The 21470-nt window shown below is 34.3% G+C and overlaps 1 protein-coding gene across 5 annotated transcripts in view; it reads right to left on the bottom strand.

Moving 5' to 3' along the window:
* The window catches only part of SPAG17 (sperm associated antigen 17), a 238684-nt gene that overhangs the window by 105993 nt on the left and 111221 nt on the right, over window positions 1–21470 (bottom strand). For all 5 annotated transcript variants that reach the window (XM_032154861.2, XM_058439406.1, XM_058439405.1 and 2 more), the window contains exons 16-18: window positions 15009–15070; window positions 14317–14430; window positions 7249–7403 (exon numbers count right to left, since the gene is read on the bottom strand). In XM_032154861.2, the coding sequence (XP_032010752.1) occupies window positions 7249–7403; window positions 14317–14430; window positions 15009–15070 (331 nt within the window). The remainder of the gene's footprint in view (window positions 1–7248; window positions 7404–14316; window positions 14431–15008; window positions 15071–21470) is intronic.

Here is a 21470-nt window from a genome sequence, read left to right as displayed (position 1 = left end):
TTTTTAATGAGCCTGCATGTCAAATAAAAATCAGAATACTTACAAGTAACCTACACCAAGGAAACATAGACTTATATATACAGCTCAATTAGTCTTCAAATGAAAGAACAAAATAAATATTAAGCATGCAATGATTCAGAAAGCTTATCACACATAGGTACTTTCTGAAATATTTACTCACAAATGTATTCCAGTTGCATTAAAAAAATAAATCAGAGAAATAAGACAACATTGGATATAAGTTAAAAGGTCAAGAAAAAAAGCAGTATGATTTACAATTAAATGTAACTATGCTACTTCTTTGTGATTGAAAACTATTACTTTACAATGAGAAACAATAGTTCTAGACAATTTCAAAATGAGAAGTAGGGATTTGTTGGGGGTAAATGGAATTATGTTAAATTAAAAAAAATTTTTTGTAAAATAATGTTAATACTCATTAACTCCAGATATGAGATAAAAATATTTCAATGCTATTTAAAAGGGTAAGTATAACCTCTAGAAGAATATGAACAGAATGTTTATTACTTTTTAAAAATCACACTCAGAATAAACTTAGAATATTCAAACAAAGGAAAATAGATTAATACTACATAGAAATTTATTTATAAAATTAAATGGTAAGAATAAAACCAAATGCATTATCAATAAAAGCAAAAGTGAATGGATTAAATTCTTTAGCATTTAAAATACTTAACTTTATTTTTAATTATTATGAAAATCCTTTAAAAGACATAGGCTATCAGAGTAACTAAAAAAATGCAAGCTGCTATTTATTTATTTATTTTTGACAAGGTCTTGCTCTGTCACCCAGGCTGGAGTGCAGTGGTACAATCATGGCTCACAGGTGCCTCAAACTCCTAGGGTTGAGCAATTCTCCCAGCTCAGACTCCCAAGTAGCTGGGATCACAGGTGCACACCACCAGACCCAGCTAATTTTTGTATTTTTTGTAGAGACAGGTTTTGCCATGTTGCCCAGGCTGGTTTCAAACTCCTGTTCTCAAGCGAGCCTCCCTGCCTTAGCTTCCCAAAATGCTGGGAATACAGGCATGAGCCACTGGGCTGGCCTCAAAGTGCTATTTAAAAGAGATGTACATACAAACGAAATTATGCAGAAAGATAGAAGTATGGCAGATGGCAGACTAAGAAGCCAGAAGCCTAGGTCTTTGATGACTTTTACAAGTGGTTGTACTAGCTCTGAGGCACGGCCCAAGTCCAGATTTCTTGCTACAGGAGAAAAGTAATCCTCTTCTTAGTTTAACCCCAGTAGTCAACTTTACACTAACCTAGTGAAATACAATACCTACCTGACATATAGAATGATTGGGAAAGTTATACCAATAAATTCTTATATAAAGAAAGACTATCTAAAAATATTAATATCAAACATTATTAAATACAAGGTAGAAAGTATTAAAGGGAACAGAGGGACATTTTATCAGATTGATAAAAATCCTCAATTAAGAAGGATTCAAAAATAAATTTGCACACACATGCTACACGTCAAAATAAGAGAAAGGGGAGTAGATAAATCCATAATCATAAAAAGATATGAACACATCCTTCTCATAAACAGACATTAATCTTGAGAATACTCTGTTTAATTTTATGCCAATAGACTGGAAAATCTAGATGTCACGCATGATTCCCTAGAAAAACAGAAATTACTCAAATTGATTGAAGAATTAACAAATCTAAATAGAGGATTACTTTTAGAAGAATTGAAAAAGTTACAGACAATTGATCATTGATCTCTTCATATTACCATTTCTCTCCTTGGCCATGTCATCTAGCCCCTAGGAAGCCATAAGCTCAAAATGATTTTCCCTGTGAAGTAATGTGAAGGAATTATATTTAAATCTTTAACCAATTTTGAGTTGATTTTATTGTTTACTTTAAGACAGTAATCCATTTTTTGAATTTTAATTTATTTTTAAATAAATAAAAATAGTAAATATTTATCATGTACAACATGTGGTTTTGAAATATGTATACACTGCAGAATGGCTAAATTGAACTGATTAACATACATACTATTTTGCATACTTATCATTTTTTGTGGGGTAAGAACACTTAAAATTAGGAATCCAATCCTAGTGCTACTGTATTACTGTTTACTTCTCCTTTAGTTCTGTTAATATTTGCTTTATGTTACTTTGCTGTTCAGTGTTGTGTACATACATATTTACAATTGGTCCATCTCCTTGGAGAACTGACCTTGTCATTTTATAATGATGTAGTCATTATATGTCTTTCTTTACCTTTTGTAACAATTTTTGACTTAAAGCCTATTTCATATGATATAAGTGTAGACAACCTTGATCTCTTTCGGTTATTATTTGCATGGAATATCTTTTTCTCTCTCCTCACCTTCACCTTATTTGTGCCTTTAAATCTAAAGTGAGTCTCTTGCAGGCAGCGTATAGTTGGATATTGTTTTGTTATCCATTCATCCACTCTGAATTGGAGAATTTAATCCATTTAAAGTAATTATTAATAAACTATTGCCATTTAGTTCATTGTTTCCTCTTTTACCCTCATTCTGTAATGTAGTATATAACATTTATTGATTTGTATATATTGAACCATTCTTGCATTCCAGTTATAAATTCCACTTGATTACGTTGAATAATTTTCAATTTTGTTTTATGGTTCTTTTGTTTCTTTCTTACTCTTTTGCTGTCTTCCTTTCTGACTGGCTGATTTTTTTGTAGTGTTATTGTTTCATTCCTTTCTCTTTATCTTTCATGTGTTTATTACAGATTTTTGCTTTGTGGTTACATAAAACATCTTACATATATAACAGTCCATTTTAAGCTGATAAAACTTGCCTTTGATTTTACACAAAACACACATTTATAAAAGTTTTTTTTTTCTTTTTCCATTTTTTAGAGATGTGGTCTTGATATCTTACCCAGGCTGGACTCCAAATCCTAGGCTCAAATGATCCTCCAGCCTAAGACTCCCATGTAGCTGCAACTCTCCCCTCCCAACATTTTATGTTATTGACATCACTATTTACATATTTTTGTAATGTGTATCTATTAATGAATCATCACAACTAGTTATTTTAATACATTTTTCTTTTAAATTTTATGCTAGTGTTAAATGCAATTTATGAACCACCATTACAGTATTAGAGTATCCTGAATTTGACTATATACTTGCCTTTGACTGTAAGTTTTATGCTTTTATAAGTTTTCACATTGCTATTTAGTGTTTTTCATTCAACTTGACAACTCCCTTTGAGTATTTGAAGGGCAGGTCTGGTGGTGATGAACTCCCTCAGCTTTTGTTTGGGAAAGACTATCTCTCCTTCATTTCTGAAGGCTACATTTGCTGGGTACAGTATTCTCAGTTGTGTTATAAATGTGTTCCTTTGGTCACTTTTATATTTCCTGAATTCGCCATGTTCCTTGAAGTTTTCTCTTGTTGTCTTTGCAATTTAAGAAGCAGTTCCCTCCTCCAGTCTTTACTGGCTAGATTTGGTATATAAAAAGGTGTTCAACACTAATCATCAAGGACATGCAGATCAAAATGACAATTAGATATCATTTCACTTATACTGGGATGGTTATTATAAACAAAACAAAATAAAACCAAAGATACTAAGCATTGGAAAGGATGTGGAGAAATTGGAACCCTTATATATGGTTGGTGGGAATGTAGAAAGGTGCAGCCACTATGGAAAATAGCATAGAAGTTTCTCAAAAATTAAAAATAGAACAACTATATGATCCAGCAATCCCTCTTTTGAGTATATATACAAAAAAAATTGAAATCAGCATTTTGAAGAATTATCTGGACCCCCATCTTCATTGCAATGTTTTCCACAGTAGCCAAGTTAAAAAAACAACCTAAGTATCTGGTGATGGATTTTAAATATGTATATATGATGGAATAGCATTCAGCCTTAAAAAGGAAGGAAATCCTGCCATTTGTGACATGTATAAACCTAGAGGATATTATGCTGAGTTAAATAAGCCAGTCACTGAATGACAAATACCAACTGATTCCACTTATACAGGTTATCTAAAATAGTCAAATTCATAGAAGCAGAGAATATAATGGTGGTTTACAGTGGCTGGTATGGGTGTGTGGAATTGTTTTTCAACTATCATTAATAATATGGTATTGTGCACTTGAAGATATGTTAAAAGAACGGATCATGTGTTCAATGTTTTTAAAAAACCACAACACAGATGAACATGAGGACATTTTTTTAACATAATGGGTATGTTTAGTACCTTGGTTGTGGTGATGGTATCATGGGTATATGCATATGTTCAACCTCTCAAGATGTGTAAATTAAATGTATACAATTTTATGTATATCAATTTATACCTCAATAAAGCTAAAAAATACTTATCACAATTTCTAAAGAATGAATCAAACAACATAGCATATAACTGTCACTAGTGAGAATAAACAAAATGGAACTCAAAGTAAAGAAACTGAAAAAGAGAAAATAAAAGGACAAAATTAGGTGGTTGAAATCAATCTAAAAATATGTACTAAATTCTCAACCAAGAGGAAAATATTGTCAGACTAAATTTTTTAAAAAATCCCAGCTACACATATTTTACAAGGCGGAAAACGATATGCTAGATATAATATTAAAGAAAAAGGTTTGTATGACTTATCAATGTCAGATAAAATATATCTGATAAAATCCATATAGATATATTAATGTCAAACATATCAACATTGTTATCAGACAAAATAAACCTGAAATCAAATAGTAGTCTTAGAAATAAAGAGGAACACGCATAAGGATAAAAGGTTCATCAGGAAGACATAACAATTCTAATACTGTATTTGTTTAATAATATAACCTCAATATGCATGAAGCCAAAAACTGATATAATTATAATGAAAAACTGACACATTCACCATAATATTGTGGTTTTTTTAAAAAGGTTTTTTCCCATTAATTAATGGAATTTTTGACCAAGTCCTCAAAAACCCAAAAGATTGTGGAAGATTTAAAAAATACATCCCTACAGTCAGAAATTAGAGAATATTCCTTCCTGTCATACAAATCTTGAGCATTTAAAAAACTGACTACATATTAAACAACAGAGCAAGTATTAATGAATTTCATAGCCTCAGTATTCCATAGAATATGTTACATCTCCACTATATCTTTAAACTATAAACTGTTAACAAAAATGTAACACATAGCCAAGTGTTTAAAATGAAAACTCACATTTCTGTGTAATTAATGGGTCAAGTAAGAAAGGATAATGGAAATTAGAAATGAAAGATAATAAAAATACTGTCAGTCAGATACTTTGAGGTGTTGCTAAGGTGGTATTTAGGGAGGGATTTGGCCTTAAATGCTAATAAGGAAAAGGCCAACCAAAACTAACAAAAAACAACTTGAAATCACAAGATAAGATTTTAATTTAAGAAGTTAAAGAACATCAGAATAATCCAAGGAAATTAAAGAGGAGAAATAAGATTCTGGCAAAATTAAATGAGATAAAAAGAGAAAGAGTCAGAAAGCAAGAATGGATTTCTTAAAAATATTAGTAAGACTGGCAAACCTTTGGCAAGTTTGATCCAGAAAAATATAGAGAAATCACAGATTAAAAATGTTAAGAATGAAAAAGAATATAGACACATGTAACACAGGTTTAAAAGGTAAAAGAATATTTTAATCAACTTTATGTCAATACTTTTGAAAACAGGTGTAATGGTCAAATATCTGGAAAATATAAATTATAAACCTAATTAAAATTAAATAGAAAACATGAAGAGTCTAATAACCATGATAGAAGTCGTGTCAGTAATCAAACATCTTCCCTGGGCCATATGTTTTCATCTGCAAGCTCTACCAAATGCCAAAGGAACATATATCTTAATTTTCCACAAACTATTTCAGAAAATGAAAAAATAGAAATAAAAAGGGAGAACATTCTCCAGTTAATTTATGAGGTTAACATAATCTCAATACTAAAACCAAATAGGAATATTAAAAGCAAGGAAAAATTATAGCTGAATCTTGCCCATGAATACACATGTAACTATTCTAAACAATATATTAGCAAAGCAATTGTGGCAATTATAAAGAAGACAACATAATGGACAAATTTGGCTTACTACAGGAATGCAAGTTTGGTTCAACACTAGAGTATCTGTTAATGAAATTAGCACTTTCATAGATTAAAGAAAAAAATATAAACACCTAAATTGATCCAGAAAAATCATTTTATTGATATGACTTAATGACCATCTATGACTGAGAACTCATAGCAAACTAGCAATAGTTTTTTTAACTTAATAAGGAATATTTATATAAATCCTAGAGCAAAAAAAAAAAACATTTAATTGTTGAATATTCGAAACATTGCCTTTAAAATCTGGAATAAGACAAGGATTTCTCCTCAAAATTAAATTGGAGATCCTAGCCAAGAAATAAGGCAAAGGAATAAAATGTGTAATTATTGTTAATGAAAAACAAAACAAAGACAAACACAGCTTAATTGTTCAAGGTGTTATATTAGTATACCTACCTAATACCTAAAATGACTTTAAAATACACACATTTTAAAGTCATTTTAGGTATTAGGTAGGTATACTAATATACAGTATATTCCCCCAATTATTATGTAAGTCCGTTCTGTAAATCTTTCTGTATTCTTTAAAACTAAAAAAAAGCTATACAAATAATACTGAAAATACATTAACCAGTATTGAAATAACAATGAAATATCATCATACTTAATGAGAAGAGATAACAAAGTTCTAAGAGAAAAAGGGAATAACTAAGGAGCTGGAAAGAAAAAATCACTGACCCCTAGGCTCTCAGTTTGCTGGAAACCTGACTGCTCTGTTGGTATGTTACTCAGCTGACCTAGTTTTGAATCTTCCCCAGATAAAATAGAGTTAAAAAAAAACCAACATGCAGAATGTCATGTTTTATAGTTCCTACTTGAAATCTTTTGGAGACAGTTACTGGAATCTAAATGAATCAAATGTAATTTAACAACATCCTCACTAGATTCCACGAGGGCAAGAATGATACCTGTTTTCTTTAGTGGTATAGCTCCAAAGCCCATACAGTGCCCAGCACATGCTGACATTCAATTTAGTGAGCTGAATTGAATCTATAGTACTACACAAATGTTTTCATTGAGCTGAACCCCCTAGCTTAGGCTAAGGAACTAACACCTAAGTAACTAAGTAACTGGCAAGCTAACTAAACCCAACTAACTAATTAACTAAACTTTCTAAATTTGTTACCTGAATCCAACATTGGAGTGAAGAGCAATGTTCCAATATTCACAATGCAAACGTTGTCTATTCATTGGATTATGAAAGACTAAAAGTAAAGAGTTGTCTTGGGTGTGGTAGTAAGAATCAACACACCTATATTGCTTATGCGCTTCTTGAAGGACCTGAAAATCAAAATAATTGCATTGTAGAATCTTTTTTATTTTCCCCAAGAGAAGGGTCTCCTACTAGGGCATTTCTCTACTCCCTTTTTCTTCCTACATTCACCTCTACATTGTTAGTCATGTTGAAATTCCCAGAGGTTTCTTTCCTAGCTGCTAGAAGGTGAGAGCATAAATGGTAGATAGCTTGGGAAGCATTTCAGCAACACTTTAGAAAAACAAATACTAGGTATCAGGCAGAGTGGCATTTGCTACAAGTGTTCTTCATTAAGGCTGGTAGGTAATAATTAAGCACAGCAGTCATTTATCTAGCATTTTCCATGCCTTGATATAGATCATCTAATTTTATCATCATTAAAAACTCCAGATAAATAGATGCTATGAATTAAATTGTGTTCACCATCCCTATTTATATGTTGAAGCCTTAACTGCTAGTGTGATGGTATTTGGAGATGGCACTTTGGGAATGTAATTAGGTTTGATGGGGTCATGAGACTAGGGCCCTCAAGATAAGATTAGTGCCGTTATAAGAAGAGGCAGCAGAGAACTTTCTCTCCCTCCCTCTTTCCCTTCTCCATCCCCACTCCCTCTTACTCCCTCTGCCGTGTGAGGACACAATGCAAAGGCACAAGCCAGGAAGGGAGCCCTCAACAAAACTCAACATGCCAGCACCCAGACCTCAGACTTGGCAGCTTCCAGAACTGTGAGAAAATTTCTGTTGTTTACGCTACTCAGGCATGGCATTTTGGCATGGCAGCCCAAGCGGACTAAAACAGTAGGTATGATTATTTTTCCCATATCAAAATATTAGAATTCTCATTTTTTCAGCATAAATTGGGGCTAAGAGAGAATAAGGGACTTGTCCAAGAACACTGCGTGTTATGGTGCCAGGGCTCATCCGTGTTTTCAAACTCTAAATTTTACCATTTTGCATTCTCTCCACTATACCATGCTGTGTTAGATGAAGTGAAGTGAGTGGTCTTTCTGACACACACCATTTCTACCTGCCTTCCAACTCTGGCCCTTTCTAAAACATACCATCCTCAGCACGCACTGCAGTGGTAGCCACCAGTAGAGAGTCACAGTGGGCAGCTGCTTATCCTGTTTCCTTTGCCAATCAACAATAAGGAAATTGTCAATAGGAAAAATAAATTAGACAGCTCTGGGCTTTTGTTTTTGTTTTCAATATCAATTTGCTGAGGCAGCTTTTGGTTTTCTATTGTTTGCATGATCTGAAGGCATGGAATGATATATTATGTTAGAAAAGGGCTGCTTTAATTTTGCTTTCAATTCTACATTGGTAGAGTAATCAAAACAATACATTTGCTTCCCCAGTTTAGTCCTCTGAATGAGTGTCTTTATGGAGTGGCACTTTTACATCTGTTTCCTCAGAGCCAACATAAGAAACATACATGTGGTGAATATCTTTGCATTTTAAAATATTGCTCTGTAGGGTATCATCTAGTACTTACTGATGTTTTTTTGAAAAGCAAATTCTGCTCACACTATAAACCCAGAAAACCGTTGCGTTTATGATGAATATATATCCTTCTTTCTTTCAGATAATAAGAGCTTTGAAATCTTTGGGTTTTCATATTTGCTTTGGGGGTGCTAAAAATACAGCACTAAGTTTCTCAGAACTATAGCTGCTCTCAATCAATATGTAAAGTTTTCATATCTTATTTTCCCCTTTTTTACTAATTGGTGCTTGTCTTTTATTCTGTATTAATATTATTGGTTATGTTAGTTATTTAGTTAAGTTTTTCATTAAAAATGAGTACCTATTGTGTGGCAGGTACTGTGCAGGTACTAGGAAAACAAAAATAAACAAAATAGATAAGATTTTCCTCTAAAATATGATTAAGATTTTTTCGTTGTTGTTAATTAGAGATGGGACCTTGCTATGTTGCCCAGGTTAGCCCCTAAAGCCTAGCTTCAAGCGATCCTCCTGTCTCAGCCTCCTGAATAGTTGGGACTACAGACCTGTGGCTTTACAGATTATTTTAGAGTTGAAAGAGGTGTGTCCAAAAAGATGAAATTAATGGACTATCTGATACATAGAGAATGGATTAGAGCAGGGCAAGAGTGGAAGTAGGTAATCAGGAGGGATATTGTGGTGGAATTAAAGGGTGGTAGTCATATAAAAGTAGGCCAGGTGTGGTGGCTCACGCCTGTAATCCCAGCACTTTGAGAGGCCAAGGCGGGTGGATCACGAGGTCAGGAGATTGAGACCATCCTCACCAACATGGTGAAACCCTGTCTCTGCTAAAAACACAAAAATTAGCCGGACATGGTGGCACGCGCCTGTAGTCCCAGCTACTCAGGAGGCTGAGGCAGGATAATTGCATGAACCTGGAAGACGGAGGTTGCAGTGAGCCGAGAGCATGCCACTGCACTCCAGTCTGAGCGATAGAGTGAGACTCTGTCTCAAAAAAAAAAAAAAAAAAAAAAAAAAAAGTAGTGATAGCTGTGGTGCAGAAGAGCTTGAAGATATATTTGGAGGTGTACCCCTTAAACATTGATGATGGATTAGGTATCGAGGACAAAGGAAAGGTTGGAACAAAGGGTGATTCTGGCTTTTTGCTTGAGCACTTGAATGATGGTGACCTTTTCTGAGATGGACAAGGGAAAAATATGAGTGTCATATAGGATACTAAATTTGAGATGGATACTAAATTTGATCAGAAATTCAGGTAGAATTTTGAGTAAGGTATAATAATGTGAATCTCTAGAGAGAGATAATTTAAAAGATATGGGCATCTGTCAGCATTAGATAGTATATAACAGATGAGATCATCAAAGAAGGGTGTTTACAGAGGCAAGAAGATGCCCTAGGGCTTCCTGGAGGCTCCAGAGCCTTGAGGCACTTCCATATTAGATGCTGGGTAAAGGAGGAGAAGTCAACAAAATTCCAAATACAACACTGAGGAAACCAAGAGTGCAGAGTGTTTCATGTGGGAAGAGATAAGCTCTGCAATGCTGTTAAAATGTCAGGGAAGATGAAGAAAGGTAAGTGTCCATTAGATTTGGCAAGACAAAGATGATTGATAACCTTGAAAAGTGCAGCTTCATGGAGCGGTAAGGACAGAGAAAAACTGAAATAGAATAAAGTCTGAAATAAACTTTCAGTTACAGAGAGAAGATTGAACATTTGCACTCTCTAACGCCTCATTAAAAGAACAGTAAAATTTTGTTTGTTTTTTTAATATCATAAAGTTGGAAGCCAACTTCAACTTGTTGAAGGAGAGGAGACAAAGGCATCAGAATTTTAGAAGCTGGAAAGCAGAAGGATAAACGCCAAATGACTTAGCAGAATACAGAAAGCCAAGTCCTAAGATTAATTTTAGGAGAGACCAGAGGCAACCCCATTTGTGTGCAGAAATATCAAAAGTCTCAGAATATGGAAATACTAGTCACCTCTGCAAGTGGGGTGAAAGTGGCACTGAAAATAGGAAGATTAGTTTAAAATCTTTTTAAGAAGCAGTTAGGCCCCTGGATCCCATTAAAATTCTGAGCAACTGGGCTATTGCCTATCTCCCACTCCAGCAGAGGGGAAGAGGGTAACTACCGATGGTAGACGAATGGGTTCTAAGAACAGTGGACTCAAGACACACTGACAGAGAAGTACATTCCAGAAAAAAAGGGAATTGTGTAAAAGCCTAAATCAGCACTGTTCAATAGAAATATAAAGTGAGCCACAAATGTGAGCCACATGTGCAATTCTAAATTTTATAGTAGCCACATTTTAAAAAGTAAAAAGAAACAAGTAAAATAAATGTTAATGATATATTTTATTTAACCTGATAGATAAAAATTCTTATCATTTCAACATATAAACAATGCAAAAGTAATCAATGCCACCTTTTTAAAGTCTTGAAAATTGAGTGTGTAATAGCACTTATATAGTGTATAGCACAGTTATTGCACATCTCAATTTGGACTAGATTCATTTCAAGTATTCAGATGTTACATGTGACTAGCAGCTACCATATTGGATAATGCAGATCTAGATAATAAATATCAGAAGCTTAATACCCTTACCCCATTATCTAGCTCTCAAAACACTGACAGGAAGGCTTATGTCTTTCAGACAGAAAATTAGACTTTTTTTTTCATGGAGAATTTAAATGGCCCAAGAAAACAGACCTAACATACCAACAATGGTGAGTCTCCTATGGAAATCTCCCAGTCAAATCACCCAACAATGAACTCAGTTATGGAAAACCCCCTACTCCACCTCATATAGCACTTCCTATCATATTTTTATTGTTTCATTATTAATATGAGCAAAGAGGACAATATTATATATTACCCTCCAACATGAAAAATGAAGACCAAACAAAAAAGACAAAAAACGAGAAAAGAAACTTGGAGGAAAAAGAGATAATTCAGGGAGAAGACAACTTCAGAGGACTTTAATATCCTCATAGAGATAAGAGAAGGATTATATCAGAAATGCAGTGGCTCACACCTGTAATGCCGGCACTTTGGGAGGCCAAGGTGGGTGGATCACCTGAGGTCAGGAGTTCAAGACCAGCCTGGCCAACATGGTGAAACCCCATCTCTACTATAAATACAAACACCAGCCAGGTGTGGTGGCAAGTGCCTGTAATCCCAGCTACTTGGGAGGTTGAGGCAGGAGAATCACTTGAACCTGGAAGGCGGAGGTTGCAGTGAGCCAAGATCATGGCACTCCAGGCTGGGCGACACAGCGAGACATCATCTCAAAAAAAAAAAAAAAAAGTGAAATGATCCTTTAAAAAGGTAATTTGGAATTATAACTTCAGGAAAGCAGAATGATAATAACAGGAATAAAAGGCTCAATATAAGAACTGAATGGAAATTGAGCAAAGCCAAAAGATAAATTGATGGAAACTAAAAGAAAAAAGGAAGGGAAATTGCAGGTTCAGTCTAGGAGGTCCAACATCAGAGTAATAAGATTTCCAGAAAAAAAAAGGACAGAGAAAATGGAGAGGAGAGATAATCAAAGAAATGATTATAGAAAATTTCCCAAAATATAAATACAGGAATTTCTGGATTGCACTGGCTTGCCAGAACAATACATAGAAACAGAACCACACTAAGGCATATCAACAGGAAATCAAGAGCATTGGAACAAAGAGAAGATCTTAAAATTTTCCAGAGAGAGGATCACAACATACTCAAACAACTGATTAGGAATCAGAATTGTATTTATTTATTTTTCTAAGGACAATCTGGGAAGTCAGAACACTGTCACACTGTCAAAGAATGTCTTTAAAGTATTGAGAAAAAATGCTTTTTAATTTAGCATTTACTATAAAGCCCAACTGTCAGTCAATATAAAGATAGAATTAAGCTGTTTTCAAATATTAAATGCCTCAAAAATTTACCTCCCGTCTATCTTAATTAAGGAAGCTATTGGAAGAGATGGTCCTCTACAAAAAAGAGAGTAACCGGAGAGGGAACACATGGGATGAAGGAAACAGGCATCTAAGTGGAAAGGAAGGGAATGGGTGTGGCCCGGATGATGGTAAAGGGAGGCCCAGGACCACAGCTGTGCAGCAAGTTTAGGGAATATGGGAGAGACATCACTAATACAATAAAACTAATAGAATATCTGTTATGTTTGAATGTATTGAGAGACTTACTCAGTAGTAGAGAATTTGGGGATAAGTTAATAATAAATACATAGTAAACTAAACAAATAGAAAAAGAGGCAATTATTAACTGCAGAGAAAATAAAAATGGTACCGATAAAGGAAATATAATTATAGAATACTACACATAACTGAAATAAAGTGAGTTTCGAATACTGATCTAACCAAAAATTATGATATTGTTAACAGTATCAGAGAATGGAGAAGTGCTAGTGTGAATGTGGGGGTGGGTGAGCCTGTACCTGTACATGCACATGTGTGTTGGATGGGGGTGGGCAAAGCTGTGTTCTCAAGAGAGAATCAATTGGTAATGATGTCACAAAACTAAAACTAAACAAAATATACTTGCTATTTAGAGATCACCGAGTAAAGTAATAAAAGAAAGGGGTAAATGCACTGAAGATTTTTGCCTCTGAGAACTGAGGCTTGGTGGAGTGGGGTGGGGATGGGGGAAGGAGGCTGCTATTTTTCATAATAAGAATTTGTAGAACTTTCTGGCTTAAAAAACATGTTGTAAAACTTTGATAAAAATAAAAATCAAATTAAAAGGACAAAACCAAAAGAGGACAGGTTTTTGTGTAAAAGCTAAACACAACAAAAGGATTTAGGTTTGGGATTACTTGTTATTTTGCAGAGTGGTTAAGAGTACAAGTTCCAGGGCCAGATTTCCTGGGTTTATATCTTGCTTCTCACTTAGCTGCCATGTTACCTTGGACAAAAGTCACTACTGGTCAGGGTGCCTCAGTTTCTTACTACTTACATAGTTTCTACTTCACAGGGTTATTGTGAGGATTAAATGAGCTAATAATACATATTAGCCAGTGCCTGGCACATGGTAAGTGCTCAATGAATATTAGCTACCACAGATTCCATTGAACTGTTAATCAAAACAGAAAATACTGTGAAATGTGGTGAAATTGAGTAGAATAGATAAACAATATGGAAAAAAATAGTTTTTTTTTCCCCAATAAAACCTTACTTCTTTTTTAGAAAATGCAGCAGCAAAAAAAATATATATGCGCAGTCTTGTATATTTCTTTTTTTCTTAAAATATTTTATAAAAGCATTCTTTCATAAAGTATATTTTGAACTATTTTAGAGAGTCGCTGGGAATGCATAGCTCAAGCTGGGAGTAAATTTATTTTATAGCTGAAGTAAAGGAGAATATTGATCTGAACTAGATCTGAGAGAATGACCTGGAGGTGAACTGTTCTAAATCACGGCAGACCCTCCAGACCTATCTGACGGTCTCCTAGAGAATCGCAGTCCATAAATACCTGAAGCAGTACTTTCGGTTTAAAATGTTCAGTAAAACTCCAGTCCATTAGACTGCGCTGCTGTGTTTTCTTTATGTCCTCTAAATCTGCTTCCACCATCATCTTCTTGGGTTTCTAAAATATCATAGGAACACAATTTCAGCTTTAATTTGTTTAAGTCCAAATGGAGCCCTCTTGGGCTCCGTCAACTAACCAGTATGTACTCCATCTAATTGGGGAAATCTGCATATGTATAAATCCATATGGCAACATTTTAGGAGAACTGCTGCCAAAAAGAGTATGCCTTTGACTTTTTTTTTTTATGGGCAACATAATCTAAATATTTTTATTGTTAGGTTATACTCTTCTGAGTCCTGTTAGCAATTACAGGCAGGTTTTCTGAACTCTCTTCAAGACAACGTTAGCTCTACGTGGCTGTATGGTGAGCAGGTGTTTGTGAGGTTGCCAAGCCACACTGTCTAGAGAGGAGCAAGGAGCTGGGAAGTTATGCGCAAGCCGCCTAGCAAAATTAACTCCTTTCTCTCCAGTTGGAGCTGCTCTGGGGATGTCCGGATAATTCCTCTTTTCTAGCCTCAGTATTCTCCTTCTAAGTATCTTCTTTTTTCTTTTTCAGTGTTTCTTACTCCAAGTAAGAAACATGATTTTTCTCAGATTATCTTGTCATCTACATTTTTAGAAAAATAATTCCTTACCTTTTCATGAGAATCAGCCTTTGTGACAGCATCATCTTTGATCTCATTGTTTGTGGTCTGCTCTGCAAATCAAAGACACCAACATCCAGTTGCGTTCTGGCTTTGTTCTTGCCCTGCTGGTTAATGCTGTGCTTTTTGTTGCCCATATGATCTATGTTTCTGTGCTGAAAAGGCAATGCCTGAAAGGCATGTTTTGTGCCTCCAGAAAGGTGTTTGTATCCATAATTCTAAATCTGTGCCTACCTAAAAAAATTATATTAAGCTCTTTGAAAAGAACCTAGCTTCTTGTGTGATATATCTTAAATCATACCAGATATTCTGCTTTCAGACTGTATCATTCACTTCTAACAATATACCTTTACCTTTAAAAGTTGTAAATATTTACTGATTAAATCAACTTCTTAGTACACATGATTTGTCTTCTTGTGCTGGTGACTATCACAAAGCCTTTTTAAATTTCCATGGATCTTATCTTGTGGATGACAGACTAGGGTGGGGGCAGGCCATGCATGCAAAGAGGCACTGGCAGATAAATGCACTTCCTATTGGAAAATGATATGCTTTCACCATTCTGCAGAGCTTCCCTTCCATTCATTTATCATTTATTAATTTAAAAATGATTTAATGAGCATCTGCTAATTTACAAATGAAGCTTAACAAAAGTTAAATAAATAAATGAAGCGGTACCTGGACTCCATGGACCAATAGGAGTAATGCATACTATGGACCAATATGAGTCATGCACACTAGCTTTCCTAGTAACGACAGAGTATACTTATATGATGATTGGGACGGTGATATCATCCTTGGCTATGAAGCAAACAGCCATGTGAATGAACAGGGAAGGAACACATTCATATTGTTGATTTCTGCATCACCAGAAGAAAGAGTTCCATAATAAATACGTTTAACATAGATCAACGAACATCTCACTATGAGTGTCTTAGAATTTGTAATTTGCTCTTGTTATTGTGAATCTCTAATCGAGAAATGGATAATGTATATAGCATTTTGCAAATTTGATCACAGAAATAGAGTATGTGTGTGTGGGAGGTGGATTTTTTGGGAATATACTTTGATGCTGCTGAACAACTGAACAGCCCTGACTTCTTATCACTCTTAGAATAAATGAAGATTATGTCTGACAAAGTTGTATAGGAAATGGCTCTGGCTTAACTCTTTAAGCACAACTCTTTGACTCTCCCTTGCTCATTCTACTCCAGATACACTGGCCTGCTTGCTGTGTCTTGAGGGTCTTGCACTTGCTTTCTCTCTGGCATGCTTTGCCCTTATCTGTTCACCTTTTTCAGACCCTGACTTCATTCATATTGCTTGAGTATCACCTTCTCAAGAGTCTTCTGTCTCATCCTCTGTTTTTTTTTTTTTTTTTTATCATAGCATGTATCTATGCCTAATGCTACTTACTTGTTTCTGGTCTGTCTCTCCACCTCATATGTAAATTCCTGGAGAATAGAAACTTCATCTTATTATTATTATTATTATTATTTTTAACTGTACTCTGAGCACCCAGCACCTGGCAGGAACTCAGTAAGTATTTCCTTTTGATTGAATGAGAGGAATCTACATCATATATTAAATGTGGAAATGAACCTAGAGCCATATAGAGAAATTAGAAATGTGGGGAAAAACCTACAACAAAGCCTTATCCTGTGGCAAGCATAAGACAACTTTTTATTCTGTGGCAAAGAGTACTACATTTGGGCTTCTAGAGGGAGAAGCTGATTGTGCCTATGAAGGACAGGCCAGTGTTTTTCTTTCTTTCAGGAGCACAGCTACTTACATTTTTGCTACTAGTTCCATCTTGCCTTGGGCTGGTGAAGGTGACAGCATAAATGTTCCATTTTGATTTAAGGGAAAACCATATAGCCAATTCAGTTCAGCATTTATATAAATACATCCACTGAAGAGAAAACTCAGGCCAACTATAACTCTAAATAGACCATGATGTCCCATGTGTCCTTGAAGCAATTGATACGAAATCTGTGGATAAAAATTATTCTATTCTGTGGTCTGCCAGATTTCCGGGAGATTTGATATTCCCTCCTATGTTTAAGGATCCAGCAGAAAAAGTCTCCAGTTTAGAAAATATGTTCTAAAAATTATGCATCAGTTAGTTTGTCAAAGGAAAGAACATTCTAAAAGTAATCTGAATTATTTATTTAATAGTAGAGTAAAAATCATTTCTTTTTCTTTTTCTGATTTTTGCTTTCAACCACATAATCCTTTGACAGTGTGATTCAGTAGTTTTTGACACATCTGGAAATGGATGCTTTCTCATCCCTTTGAAAAACAGCTTTCCTAATCTGTTTTACTTTAGAGATAACAAGATCCCTCTGCAAAGCAGTTACTTTATTAAAAAAACACCCAACAAGCATAAAGGGCACATCTAAACCTATAGACTCGCGGTTATCAACTCTCAGGTTTTTCATAAATATCCACTAGGCCCTGTCAAGTTCAAAAATAGTCTCAGATGGAAATCCAGTATTTGGTTAAAAAAAGCACAAATATTCGGCCCTTTATGTCCAGGAAAAGGCTTTTATATGTATTTGATGCTAAAATGCTTGTGCAGGAAATACATGAATAATTTTTGCCTTGTTTAAAGAGAATTAAAGTTGGCGGCTTTGAAGTAAGTATGATTCAGAGTTAGGGAAAGAAATGTAAAATCAACAACATCAACAACAACAAAATCCCATACTCACAACAGCTACAATGTGACACCAAGCCCAGATGCCCTCCCCCTTTCAAATGGAATGGCTCCTGGAAGTAGGTCAAAATGCACCACGGAGAAACACTTGTGGCCCTGAGATCCACCCTCCAGATTGCGTGGCCTCTAGGATACACTGTCCACTATAGCATTTTCAACCCTGAGAATTTAGGAAGTTACTATTCATATAATAATCTACTTTCTTCCAGAATCCAGCACACCAATTTATGTAGTTTGACCACCAGGTGGCAAAAGTTGCCTAAGGAAAACTATCCAGCTGCTTTAAAGAAAAAAAGTGAAACAAAACAAAGAAAACACCTTGGGCCTTATACCTCTCCTGGCTTATTCTGACTCTATATTAACCCAGAGTGACTTCCCTGTCATTCATTTGTAGTCCCATAGGATACACTATTGCCATAAGAACTCAGGTTAACTTATTGGCTTACATTTTTTGAGAGGTAGGCTAATAGGTAAGAGTACTTAGGACAAAGAAATAAGGAATCTACCCTAGTTAGAAGGAAGGAAAACCCAAAGGCAACAAAATCAGCATGAATGATACTAGGAGCATGGCTAAATCATTAGCTGCATCACCAGGAATTTCTGGAACTCAGGAAGCTGCAAGACAGTGGAGGAAGCACTGGTTTGAAGTTAGCCCTCTGTTCAAATCCTGACTTCCTACTTGTATGTAGTTGAACAAATTATTTAACCTTTCTAAGTCTTAGTTTCCTCATCTGTAGAATTGGGATAATAGTATATTTGTCATAGGCTGATGTTTATGTAAGTATTAGTTAATGTACTTGAGATATAGCAGAGCAATATTAAATAAATGTTATTTTCTTCCCTCTTCCATTCACCCCAATTGCCTCCTCTACCAATCCTATTCCATTGATTACTTCCTTTTCGACCCACCTTTAGATTAATGAAAAGGGTAAGATGACCATTAGTCAATACTAACTTAACACTTATTCTCTCATGTTATCACTTTCTTAAAATTTATTTTTTCTTTTTTTATCCAATTTTGGCCCATAACCACTTATTTTTTAAATGTTTTTAAAATTATGAAATATAACACACAAAGAAAAGTGCATGAAACACAAATGTTTAATACAATGAATAATTATAACAGTAAAGTCTCAGCACTCCAGACATCTTATGTGTATCATTTAACAAGCACAGCCTCCTTATTAAACTTTCATATTAATTCTAATTTTTTTCTGTATTGTTTTGAGTTTTCTACATACACAGTATTTACAAATAATGATGGTTTTATTTCTTCCTTTTCAAACCTTATGCTTTTATCTAAAAGAGAAAAAGTCTTGCTTGTTGGCATACACCTCTGATGCAATATCGAATACAAGTGTTTATAGTGGACATTCTCCTGATCTCAAAGGGAATTATTTCAACTTTTCACCTTGATATATAAGGTTTGTTGTAGTAATATGAAAAATAACATTTATATAATTGAGTAATGTTTCTTCTCTTGCTAGTTTAAAAAGATTTGTTTCATAAATTGCTAAAGAATTACACATGCTATTTCTGCTCTATTGAGATTATATGACTTTTCTCACTAATGTGTTAACTGATGTTATATTGATTTTACAATGTATATATTTTCCTTCTATCCCTGTTATAAATGCAACCTGTTTGTGATATATTATTATCATTTAGTGTATGTTAGATCAGTTTTCCTATGTTTTATTTAGAATTTTTGCATCTATGTTCGTGAATGAGTTTAATTTAATGAATTAGTTTAACTTTCAGTTGTACCACTATCCTTGTCAGTATTCTTATAAAGTTTATGCTAGCTTCATAAAATGAATAGAGGAGGATATGCTACTTTTCTATTTTCTGGAATAATTTTTGTTAAGATTAGAATTATTTCTTTTTTAGTGTTTGGTATCAGTTACCAATGAGATCATTCAGGCTAAGTGTGCCCTATTTGGGAAGATTTTTGATTACTGATATAATTAATTGGATATAAGACTACTCAGGCCTTCTATTTCTTCTTGGGTCATTATTAGTAAGTTATTCTTTTCTAGTAACAGCCCATTTTATTTTCACATTTAGTCAAAGTTGTTTATATTATCTTGCAATCTTTTAAATTTCTGTAGAATCTGAAGGAAGTCTCTGTTCCTTTATTCCTTATATGATTTTTATTCCTGATATAGTTTTATTCCTGATAGAGTTATTCACGGGTTTTTATGATTAATCTTATATAAAAGATTTATCAATATTGTTAGTCTGTTCAAAGAACCAAGTTTTTACATTTTTGTTCTTCCTGTGTTTCTATGTTTTCTATTTCATTGACATAATTTTCATGTATGTTTTCTATTTCGTTGATTTAATATTTTTGTTGTTTTCCTTCTTCTTTATTTTGATTTATTTTGTTTGTCTTTATCTAACTTGAGGTTGATGTTTAGTTAATTAATCTTTAGCTTCTTTTAGAAAAATATTTATTTAAAGCTATAAACTTCTTTTGGAGTACCTCTCGCATCAGCTGCATTCTATAGTTTTGATACTCAGTTTTTTCATTATCATTTGGTTTGAAATATTTCCCAATTTCTATTGTAATTTTTTCCTTGACCTAGGTGTTAAATTTGGTGTTAATATGTTAAATTTGGTGTTGTTTAATGTTTGACCTAGGTGTTAAATTTAGGTGTTGTTTAAGATGTTAAAATAAACGTATAATCACTAAGACGCTATGGATAATGGAGGCCTTAATATAGGCGTATACATAATTATAAAATTGAAAGAAAATAACTAATGCCATAAAGAGAGTGTAGATTTATTTTTTTATTTTTCTTTATAGAGGTGAGGTCTTGATATGTTGCCCAGACTCGTCTTGAACTCCTGGCCTCAAGCAATCCTCCTGCCTTGGCCTCCCAAAGTGCTGGGTTTATAGGAGTGAGCCACAGCACTTCACCAGAAGTGTAGCTTAATTATGACCCGGGAATGCTAAGAGAGGCATTTCCATATGGACGCATCCAATAAGACTTCATGGAGGTGCCACTGAATCCTAATCATAGTCAAAAAGAGAACTCAGGATGGAGGATATATTGTGAGGGAAAGGCACCACAGAGATTGAAAAGAGCAGGCTGTGCAAAGTAAATAGGCCTAATTCTGTTGGGCTAGAGTACAGAGTGTGTGAGCAACAGCAAAAAGATGGAAAAAGATTTTGGGAAAAGTAATTTGATTCTACTGGAGAAGTAGGCCAAGGAATTGCGTTCTATTTTGCAGATAGTAGGAAGCCTTTGAAAGCTGTAAGTAGAGAAACAAAATAGCTATATTTTACACAGATTAATCTGACAGTGATGTGTAAAGAGGCTCAGTATAAATTTAGTCCAATATCCTTCTTTTGCACCTCCTAATATAGCACTAATATAGCACTGTTTTTAATGCTAGTCTACAATGAGAGTAATGGCCTGAGCCATAAGTGGGAGAGGAGGGGAAATGATGTTCATTGAGCATTGATTTTATACCAAGCTCTGTACTAGACATTTCATTCTGTTTTGCAGATGAATGTTTATAATTTTAGCACACAATCACAATAACTGTGTAACACTAATGATGAAAGTTTTAATGATGTTCACTGTGCCAAATTTACTAAGGTAAGTGTGGACTAAGAGGAATTAAGATTTGCAACCTACTCATCTGACAAAGGGCTAATATCCAGAATCTACAATGAACTCAAACAAATTTACAAGAAAAAAACAAACAACCCCATCAAAAAGTGGGCA

The sequence above is a fragment of the Hylobates moloch genome, unplaced genomic scaffold (genome assembly GCF_009828535.3).
Source record: "Hylobates moloch isolate HMO894 unplaced genomic scaffold, HMol_V3 SCAFFOLD_5, whole genome shotgun sequence".
NCBI lineage: Eukaryota > Metazoa > Chordata > Mammalia > Primates > Hylobatidae > Hylobates > Hylobates moloch.
This window is presented reverse-complemented; position numbering and strand designations above follow the sequence as displayed.